This window comes from Mus pahari, chromosome 3 (assembly GCF_900095145.1).
Source record: "Mus pahari chromosome 3, PAHARI_EIJ_v1.1, whole genome shotgun sequence".
Lineage (NCBI taxonomy): Eukaryota > Metazoa > Chordata > Mammalia > Rodentia > Muridae > Mus > Mus pahari.
Window position 1 is genome coordinate 77,491,507 of NC_034592.1, and position 10,665 is coordinate 77,502,171.

The 10,665-nt window shown below is 45.4% G+C and overlaps 1 protein-coding gene across 13 annotated transcripts in view; it reads left to right on the top strand.

The window, feature by feature from the left end:
- The window catches only part of Phf21a (PHD finger protein 21A), a 155,475-nt gene that overhangs the window by 137,459 nt on the left and 7,351 nt on the right, over positions 1 to 10,665 (top strand). For 9 of the 13 annotated variants that reach the window (XR_003843504.1, XR_003843501.1, XR_003843507.1 and 6 more), the window contains 5 exons: positions 476 to 574; positions 3,530 to 3,581; positions 4,255 to 4,334; positions 4,765 to 4,825; positions 7,128 to 7,291. Coding sequence is in view for 1 of the 13 variants with exons in the window: in XM_021192490.2 (XP_021048149.1) it covers positions 476 to 574; positions 3,530 to 3,581; positions 4,255 to 4,334; positions 4,765 to 4,825; positions 7,128 to 7,291 (456 nt within the window). In the remaining 12 variants the exon portion in view is untranslated. Of the gene's footprint in view, positions 1 to 475; positions 575 to 3,529; positions 3,582 to 4,254; positions 4,335 to 4,764; positions 4,826 to 7,032; positions 7,056 to 7,127; positions 7,292 to 10,665 lie in introns of all 13 variants that reach the window. The other 4 variants (XR_003843508.1, XR_003843510.1, XR_003843509.1 and 1 more) reach the window with 1 other exon arrangement.

The window sequence follows — 10,665 nt, forward strand, 5'->3', positions numbered from 1 at the left end:
AGCTACAGTGTACTTACATATAATAAATAAATAAATATTTAAAAAAAAAAGATTAAAAAAAAAAGTGTTTTTAACCTCTGAGCCCAGGTTTGCCTTCTGTTGTTAAACTTGTTATATACTGGGCAATGGGTGAGCCATGGTGGAGACCAGGGGACAAGAGAGGAAGCTAGTTGTCACTTTCCAGCGTGTGGGTCTTGGGCATCAGACTTGGGGTATCAGGCTTGATGGCAGGTGTTTACCTAGTACCGTACCCTTCCACAGACAGGCACGCTTTTATCTTGTTGTACGGATAGAGTCATATTTAATCCAGTCATTCAGTCCGGGGTCTCTAGCTGGACTTTTACATTTTACTTCCTCCTCTACAAAATACATCATATGAACTTGTCTGTATATTATTTTCTTCTTGGTCATAGTCAAACTGTTTTTAATTCTTTTAATATGAAATTCTGAATTTCACTTAATTGTTCTCTCCTAGACAGTTAAATCCCACCCAGAAACAGAGGAGAAACAAGCAGAGAGCCGTACCGTTACCCCACCTGCTGCACCAAAACCAAAACGAGAAGAGAACCCTCAGGTAGTACCATCTCTGCCAGGCTTTTCCGGGTCTGACGCATGGGGTGTAGCTGCTTCCTCTGGGTTCTTTCACACTGTAGTGAGTACCAAGTCAGATGGCCCGGGGCAGCTTTCTTAGGGACCTCCTGAGGGCCTGAGCACGGGTGCAGAAGGGAAGAGCTCTGATGATGTTTTCTATACCTCCTGAAGGAGAAGTTAGTGATCTTTCTCAGGTGTCCTGTGATGCTCCTGAGGAAGGCCATGCTGTGCTTATCTCAGACAACGTATATCAGACAGCCAATGCCCTCAGCTGATGTCAGTTTACATTGTAGACTGTCACTGTGTGTTCAGCTTTGTCAGGACCACTTTATCACAGCTCTAAATCCCAAAGGAATCAGTGGCTCACAAGGGTCCACCGAGCACAAGAATGGGCTGAAGATGGTGACATCAGCACTGTGACACAAGCAGTAAACAGGCCCAGCTCCAGCCCAGGCTGTGTGTCCATGGACAGGGGGCATTTTACCTTGACGCTCTTGCACAGGTAGCTGTAAAGGAAACTCAAGTGGCAGTCTGGTTGTGTTGGTAAATAGCTGGTGATGGAGCTCCAAGACCGATCAAATCCCCTCTGTCCTCAGTACAGGCTCCATAGTGAAACCATGCCAGACCGCCATCAAAGCCTCATGCCTTTCTTCTTTCTTTAAATAAAAAAAGGAAAGCTCTATTGAACCAGCCCAGTTTTTGTGAAGCAAGTACCAAATGTACTTCTTTCTGATGTGAAGTCAATTTTATTTCTTAAAGACCCAGAACTTGAACCAAAAAGTAGCACTAGTTATTGCTGAAAAACTTTAAAAAATCATTCACAAAAAGTAATGGCAAAAACTGAGGAGAAACAGAGCTCACTGTCAGGAAAAGGAAAGCTTTTGTGAGACAAGGCCTTGCTGGGTAGCTGCAGCTGAGTTGGTGTAGGCTGTGTAGCCTAGGCTGGCCTTGTACTTGCAGAATCCACTTGCCTCTGCCTACCTGGTGCTAGGATTACAGGTGTTCACCATCAGGCACAAACAACACAATTTCTTTGTAAAAAGAAAGGATATCTCAGGTCAGTGACAGGTGCCGTGTGTATAGGATGTTGGGGGCAGATGTGGTGGCTCACACCTGTAACTCTGACACTTGGAAGAATGAGGCCAGCCTAGGAGATATAATGAAACCTTGTCTAAAACTGAAAAAGAAAGGAAATTCATGGCAGTGGGGGCTCTTTTCTCATTTAAGAATTTCTTAAATTCTCATTTAAGAAATTCTTAAATTCTCATTTAGGAAATTCTTAAATTCTCATTTAAGAAAAGGTATGGTACACATCTTTAGTACCAATACTCAGATGAGTTCCAGGACAGCCAGGGCTACAGAGAAACCCTGTCTTGAAAAAGAACAAAGGAAGAGAAACTTTTTGTGAGCTTAGTCTAGACTGGTGGAGGTGACCTGGGTAGATGTGTCAGGGGAACGAGTACTGAGATTGGGATGAGTCGGTTTCGTTATGGTGAATGGTGCAGGCAGCCTCTGCCTTGGTTATACTTTAAAGGAGTGGTGGAAGTTGGGGATGTGGTTATCTGCCTGACCACCGAATGTATCATTCCAGCACGCCGTGCTGAGACATGGGCCTCAGGCTAAGATTCCTCACCCTGCCCAGTTCTTGCTCTTGTCAGAGAGAGTTGCGCATTTTAGGCTTTGTTGGTTTGCCAGGAAGGAGTCAAACTCGGGGTTCTCTATATGCTAGTCCAAATATTTGAAATAAGAAAGAAAATAAAAACACTTTTTCAGAACTCTGAAGATAAAAGTGAAGACCCAGAGTTCTGGGTGGCCTATTCAGAAAATGACAAAGTGTCACACTTTTTTCTTTTTCCTTTTTCTTTCCTTTTCTTTCCTTCCTTCCTTCTTTCCTTCCTTCTTCCCTCCCTCCCTCCCTCCTTTCTTTCTTTCTTCCTTTCTTTCTTTCTTCCCTGCTAAGAATAAGAGGTCATGATTATTATTTAGAGGTTTATTATTTATTTCAGTGTATAAATATTTTGCCCGCACGTCTACAGAATGCCATGGAAGTCAGAAGAAGAACTGTAGTTACAGATGGTTGAGCCACCATGTGGCTACTGGGAATTGAACTCGGGTCCTTTGCAAAAGCACCCTGTGCTCTTAGCCACTGAGCCATCTCCCCAGCCCCAGAAGGTCAATATTTTGAAGAAGCTAGCAATGTCTGGCTTTCTCTTTCTAACACTCTGGAGACCAGGGTGGGAGGAGGCCTAGGAATCCCAGATGTGTGTGTGTATGTGCATTTGTGTACTCTCATGTGTTCAAAGACCAAACTGTACGGTTAGTAACTCTGTGGGAACTGGTTGCCTAATAGTTGATGGTGTTTTATTTACAGAGGACATTTCCTCCTCTGTCCTTGGGGTGTTTAGAAGCCATGCACAGTACTTCAGTAGACAATGAAGGCAGTTTTCAGATTCCAGTTGACAAAGCAAAGAACAGCAGTCAATACATTACCCTCTGCAGTTTAAAGGACCTTACATTCTGTCTTAGGGGTCCAGATGGGGTCCTCTAGAGAGAAGTTGCCCTATAGTATTTAGGTTTCATGTTTAACCACAATTCCTAATATTAAGCAGAACCACCTAGCACTGTCCTTGAAATCATCAGCTAGTGTTCCTGCTGTCTGGCTGTGGAAGTGAATGTGAGACGCCAGCCTCGTGGTGAATGGTGGCAAGCTTAGAACTGAAGCCTGCTACTCTGGAGGGCTCTAGCTCCTCTGCATGCTTTCCACTGTGGGTACCTTTAAGAAGATTCTTCTGAGTCACTCTAGAACAGAAAGCTTCTTTGGTGGCTCTCTGTGTGACTCCAGCCTGTCAGAGTGGTTTTCCTGCTTTCTGACTAGGAAACCTAAGATTGGCTTTGTTAGATCCCAGACTAAAATATATTCTTTTCTTCTCTGGCACAGAAACTTGCCTTCATGGTGTCTCTAGGGTTGGTAACACATGACCATCTAGAAGGTAAGAGAAGGTTTTCTCACCATGGTCTTCTTTCTAGCTTTGTTCCTAAAAGTGATGTTTGCTGAATTTCTAGTCTAGAAAATTAGAGCATAGTAAAGTATGATTCAACCAGTGTGAGCAGGATTTCCTATAGAAAAAGAATTGCCCCCATCCATGTAATGTGTAAGCCCTTCCCTTCCTGCTATCATTCATACTCCTGTCCTGGGAACCTTCCCGGATCCTGAATGGAGGTGGCTCCTGGTCTTTGTCTCACAACAGTAGCAAGTGCTCCTTTGACAAGTCCTTGCCTGTATCCTCCAACATCTTGACATCCGGATCCCAAGGACAGTTAGAAAGCTCAATGCCCCTATTATTTAATTCAGGAGTGGTTGGTAGTCTGTAGATACAGCTCCTGCAGACCTGTACACATAGCAGTCTAGAAATAAATAGGAATGGCTGTTTAAAGTGTGGTCCACGGCATCGCTCTCATTCACAGAGCAGCATGCTGGAGGGTGGCACGGCCTTCCTACTGAGAGGCAGGAGTAGTGTGCTTGCTTCTGTTAAGGACATAGCAAAACAAAGTCTTTCCCCTATTCCTTATTGGTTGCAGGAAAGCCAGTATATTACATAGTGCACGTCTGTTCCTTAGCTTCTTCATTCTTATCTTCTAACCAAAGCCTTTTCTTTTCTCAAGAAATCCAAAGCAAGAGGCAGGAACGAAAGAGAAGAACAACAGCAAATCCGGTGTACAGTGGGGCCGTCTTCGAGCCAGAGGTACTCCAGCCAGCACTGGCCCTTCCTCATGCCCTGACTTCCCTTATGGCTTGTTAGTCCCTCGCCCTGAAAGCCTGCTAAAAGCCCTTTGGTCTGTACTCAGCCTCTTGAGCTCTGTGAAGTGATGGGCTTCTCTGCTCACAGCTCCATTGTGCTTTGTCAATCACTGCTCACCTCTTAAGGTTGGGGAGTTTGAGCAGAAACAGTCCTGCCTTACAGTTTTAATTCATCCTGATTTGACTTTGCTGTTGTGAAGCAGAGGCAGGCCTGTTTGGAATATTCTCTCAGAGCCAAGTACATACAATCAAACTCCTTAGTGCTGAGACCTTGGGATGATTGTCCTGACTGGCTAGCATGTGATAGGCATGTTTGTAGTATTTGTGATAACCATGCTATTCAATAGTCACCTTTCCTTCTTAAATCTCCAAAGCGTAAGAAGAGTGCAGTCACTTACCTTAACAGCACAATGCATCCTGGGACGCGGAAGAGAGGTGAGTGTCACTTAAAAACATCCTGTCTTGCTTTTGCCTTTGCTTTCTGTATTATGTTTCTTTTCCTTCTTCCTCTTTCTTTTCCATTGTCCTCGAAACCTAGCTGCTCTATCCATTTAAAGTAGTTTCTGTTGTTTTCTGAGAACATGGAGGAAAAGAGAGATTTCTTCACGCTCTGAACACAGGGCTAAAGCTGACTTTCCGGGTCCTGGCTAAGCTGGCTCAGGAGAATGTCGTAATGAACTGTTTCTGCCCTAAGCCTTGCAGGCCATCCTTGAATAGCTCAATGAACAGAACATTGTGTGAAAGAAAGTGTTTGGCATCTTTAAGCAGCCTAGCACTGCTGTTGCCAAGGTGTTTCTCATACTGTTTCAGAACTGTTGCAGTGAAAGTAGAATGGGGCTGCGTTTCTGTGCTCTGCAGACTTTCCAGGAAGAGAACTTAGAATCTTTTATCAGTGAGCATCTTGAGCTAAGGAAGAAAAGCAAGCTGTTAAAACAGGCTCCCTGTGCAGAGTCTCCAAACACACTGTTTATTCTCTTCCTCCACACCTTCCTCTAGGCAGAACGGACAGCAGCGGCTCTTACCACACAGGTCTGAATAGGTCTTCATAGCTCAGGCTTAGACTCATAAACAAGGCACTGAAACCACTCTCTGATGTTAGTAACGCTTCCCAAGGTTCCTTTCTCCGTGTAGCAATGTGTCCCCGAGTTACAGGGGCAGACTGGGAAGGCTGCAGAGTGGTGACTAGCAGGCTGATCTCTGCTTGTGCACAGACTCTCAGAGCCATTGGAGACTTCTCAGGTTACCCTGACCTTGGCCTTGGGCAGAGCTACTAATGTGTCTTCCTGAGGCACAGCTAGGCTCAGTGACGTGAGTGATCCTTTATCAGTCCTGTCCTGCAAGTAACCAGCCCATCTAGATGGGAAACCTTACGTTATTGCTTTGTACTGGTTCCTGGGCCATAGTCAATAAGTTACTTTTTTGGTTTTGTGTTCAGCTCTTTTTTTAGTGACCACACAGTTTTCTGATAAGAGGGCCTCAGCCAGCGGCCTCAATTAATTGGTCTGCTGGGAGATAGTATCTGCTTAGAGAACAACAGTTAAATCAGCCAGAAAGATCAGAGGCTAAAGCCTGCGTTCCTGTGCTTAGCATGTGCCTTGTATAGGTAAGCAGAGGGCTTGTTGTTGGCTTTCTTTTTTCCTTACAGCACTTGATTCTTTGGAGAAAGACCGGGCAAGTCTCTGTAACTCAGGCTCTGTCTGACCAATACAGGCATTGCTAGTGTGGTGTCTGACCATCATGGTACCTATGCATGTCCCTGACTGATTGTTGGGAAAGCCTTCACCAGTGCTTGTAGGGAAATCTGGCCTCACTAGCATTTCCTCGTATTGGTGTGCTAGGCCTATATCTACTGACAGGTTATAACTCACGGGTTAGAAGCTATTACCCAACTCTCAGGAGACATGGACCTTGATTTAGGTGTGTGGTAAGAGTGACTGCCCTAGGTGTCCTGTGACCCTGGGCTCTGCTTTTTTAGACTGTTTGTAAATTGCTTCAGATTGGGCCTTTTGGGGGGAAAAAAACCCACCCTGCCCTCTCCTTAAACATGTAGTCCATGACTGTTGGTGTTGTGAAGCAGAGGCAGCTCTCAGAGCACTGTGAGGGATCCCCAGGCTTGAAAGCCTGTGAATTCCCTGATACACTTACTCTCCAGCTGTTCCTAGAAACTCCCTTGCAGTGGCTCTGACAGCAGAGGGCCAGAGTAATTGACTGGAATTCTGCCTTCTCACATTGTCTACCTCCACCCTACCAGCAGGAAGGTCTGAACTGTTAGCAAAGAGACACAGAAAAGCAGAAATGCTGAGTAAGTCCATTCAGGGTACAGAAGGCCATCGGCATTGATGGCTGCAGAAACCCCTTGGTGACTGATGCAGAACACACATAGATGATAAACACTGTTCCAGCTTCGGCCACCTTCTGTTAGAAACCTCAGGTGTGCTTATCCGGGCATGACCATGATCTGCCCGAGATGGGTCTCCTTACAGACACCAGCACCTTTAGCTATGCTCCAAGACTCCCTTCTCCTCCTTTCTTCTAGGATTCATGTAGTCGTTTCTAATGACATTGACATCTTTACTTCTTTTCTTTCCTCTGGCCTGTGTATTAACCTTCTGTCTGCTACCTCACTTCCCTTTCCATGCTAGCCAATGAGGAACACTGGCCAAAGGTATGTAAGATCATTTTCCCCCTCTCTTTCCCTCCCCTTTCTCCCCTTTTGTTCCCTTCTCTTGGTATATAGGTCGTCCTCCAAAATACAATGCAGTGCTGGGGTTTGGAGCCCTTACCCCAACATCCCCCCCATCCAGTCATCCCGACTCCCCTGAAAATGAAAAGACAGAGACCACATTCACTTTCCCTGCATCTGTTCAGCCTGTGTCTTTGCCCAGCCCCACCTCCACAGACGTAAGTAACTTGGGGACATGCACTCTCTCCGAGAGCTCACATGGGAAAGCCATTGTCCTTCGCTGTGTCCTCACCAGACTGATCCTTCCTTGCTAGCCCTGGAATAGCAGGAGACACTGCAGAATGCCTGCATACCTTGCCAGGTGGCTTTCTTATGGGGTCACAGCTGTTCTATGTCCTTGAGAGTCATGTTCACATAAATCCGGGGAGCCCAGAGTTCAGAGTCTGGATTTGATCAACTGTGAATGAGTGCTCAGAGGAGGGTGGGGACAGGGGCTGTAGTTGGGTGGTTTCTGTCATTGGTGTGCTGCAGGGAGAATGTGAGCAGGGCAGATGCTTGCAGCTTCCTCCTGCACAGTAGGCACACCTCCAGAAGGGCACGAGGACCTGTGATGGTGGAACTGCTCAGAAACAGATTCCAGGGCTTTACATGTTCTGCTGAGCAAGCTCATGAGGCTGGGGACACAAGGAACAGTTAAGCACTACAAGCACTCGGGGCTTGTGTTCTGTAGGAAGAGGGAGACAACGAAGGAACAGATATGTAACCTGTCAGGCACAGATGAGCTCAGGGAGGAGAAATGGGACAGAAGGCATAAGGAGCAGTGCCATGAAGGGCAGGGGACTCTTAGCCGTGTGTGGGAAAGTGTGACCAGAGAAGGGATAGGCCTGCTCATGCAAGGCGTTTGTTCTGAGTACCATGGGAGAGCACCAGAGGGCTTTAGTAAAGGGGTAAGGTCATTCTCCAGTTACATGTGATTTGCTTCACTCTGAAGACTCTGGCACCTGCAGACAGGCTGTAAGTGTGATGCAGCACACAGTGTCACCTGCAGACAGGCTGTAAGTGTGATGCAGCACACAGCGTCACCTGCAGACAGGCTGCAGTGCTGCAGTGCTGCAGTGCTGCAGTGCAGTACAGCACACAGTGTCACCTGTAGACAGGCTGCAGTGCAGTGCAGCTCACAGTGTCACCAATTGCTCTGACCACTTGTTGCTGCATTTTTTTCCTTTGTGTACTTGCACCTGTACATGCAAACACATGCATACACTTTTCTTTTTCTGAGTCAATTAAGAATCTTCACCTCAGTGAGGTGTGGAGGCACACACCTTGAATCCCAAAATTCAGGAGGCAGTGACAGGCAGATCTCTAGTCCAACCTGGTCTACAAAGAGATAGGGCTAGGATAGGGCTACACAGAGAAACCCTGTCTCAAAAAAATAAAAAATGAAAATCCAAAAACAAAAACAAAAAAAGGAATCTTTACCTCTAAAATAACAGTATTCTGTTATAAAGCTACCATGTGGTTATAATATTATGGGAGTTTAACATCAGCATGTAATGCTAAGTTCATATTCCCATGTTTCCACTTAACCCAGTAAGTGCGTTTGTCTGAGATCACTCTTGGCATTTATTATCCTGGTTGTCTCTTAACACCTTACTGTCCTTTATTCTGAAATGGTTTCTTAGGCCATCCTTTCTTAAATTACAGTTTGTTCATTTAGAGTGTGTATGTCCGTCCGTGTGTACGTCCTTGCTATGGCACACATGTAGAGGTCAAAGGGCAGTTTTTGGGAGTCAGTTCTCTCCTTCCACTGTGTGGGTCTCAGGAACTGAGCTCGGCTGTCAGGCTTAGTGATAAGTGTGTGCGTGCACTGGGGTGTCTCACTGGCCCTTTGTGTCTGTCCTAATGGTGGTGTCCTTTTCATTGGCTCAGTTACTCTGTTGAGTTTGCCCCATTGAACTGTGCTAGTCCCCCCCAGAATAGACTGAAGCATAGGATTTTGAAGGAGCCTGGAATCAGGGGTGACAGGCCCATCTCAATGTATCACAGCAGGAAATGTGTGCTGTCAGACTCTTGTTGACTTTCATCTCTTGAGATAATTTCCATAGAATTTTTTTCACTTGAGAAAGTCTGTTTTCACTTGGGTCAGAGGTGGCTTTGAGTCTGCCAGACTGTTTCCCAGAAACTTAGCCTCCTTTGATGGTTCCTGGTGGAATAGAACCATCTGGATTCTGAAAGGAGCACTGTGTAAAAAGACCTTGGGAAGGATGGAATGAAGCAGGGAAGCCAATACGGAGGTCCAGACAAGGGATGATGTCAGCTGACTGGTTCTGATGGAGCAGTAGATGCAGGGATGGAGAACAGGGACCAGTTCTGTTGTAGTTTGAAGAGTCTCTTAGATTAAATTGAGTAATGAAAAAAAATTCTCAAGGATAAATATAAAGTTAAAAGCCGGGCGTGGTGGTGCACGCCTTTAATCCCAGCACTCGAGAGGCAGAGGCAGGTGGATTTCTGAGTTCGAGGCCAGCCTGGTCTACAGAGTGAGTTCCAGGACAGCCAGAGCTATACAGAGAAACCCTGTCTCGAAAAACCAAATATATATATATATATAAAGTTAATAGCCTGAACAGCCAGAAGGCTGACAGAATGTTTATGGAAGATGACAAGAGGGACAGGTTTGAAGCAACAAAACAAGAGCTTCTTTGTCCGTGTCCTCATCCCTTAGGAACTGCAGAACTTCCTGTTAATGTCTTGAATAAAACAATCCGGGCACAACCCTCTCCATGAGAATGCCATTTGAACCCCTAAGTTAGAGTTCTGGGGGCAACAAACAAAATATTAACTTTGGAGAAATGGGGTCACAGGAGAGTTCTGCTCCCAGTATTTCCTTCCTTGGACGTATCTCCTGCTACAAATTCACCCTGGTTCTAAAGACTTGGTGTTCCATCCATCCTTACTAACCTTTGCCCTAGTAACTGATGCAGCTTTCAAACAGGAGGCCAACAAGTACCAGGAGTCCCTCCCTGTCAGAAACCATGTTTGCTAGTACTGAAGACTTCTCCAGCTTTTACCCTGATCCAATGTGGTCAAAGAAGTCAGCAGGTCCCTGACCCCTGTGCAGTGCTATGCAGTGCTGGGGAGGGGCGTTGCTCTTGAGTTACTGTTTATGCCATGTTACCCTTGCCCCTTGTCTACATTCTTTGGTTGAGTTGAGTTTAGTCTTTTTTTTTTTTTTTTTTTTTTAATAGACCTACAAGGTCTGCTCCAGTCAAATCAGAAACTAAAAGCTTTTGCCAAGTTTCATCTTAAAACGTGAACATTGTTCTTTTCATAAATCCAAAGTCAAAGTATGCTTTTCTTTTTTTGTTTGTTTTTTTGTTTTGTTTTTTGTTTTTCAAGACAGGGTTTCTCTGTGTAGCCTGGCTGTCCTGGAACTCACTCTGTAGACCAGGCTGGCCTCGAACTCAGATATCTACCTGCCTCTGCCTCCCAAGAGCTGAGATTAAAGGCGTGTGCCACCACGCCCAGCAAAGTATGCTTTTCTTTCTTTTTTTTTTTTTTAAATAACACTTTTTTTTTTTTTAAAGATTTATTT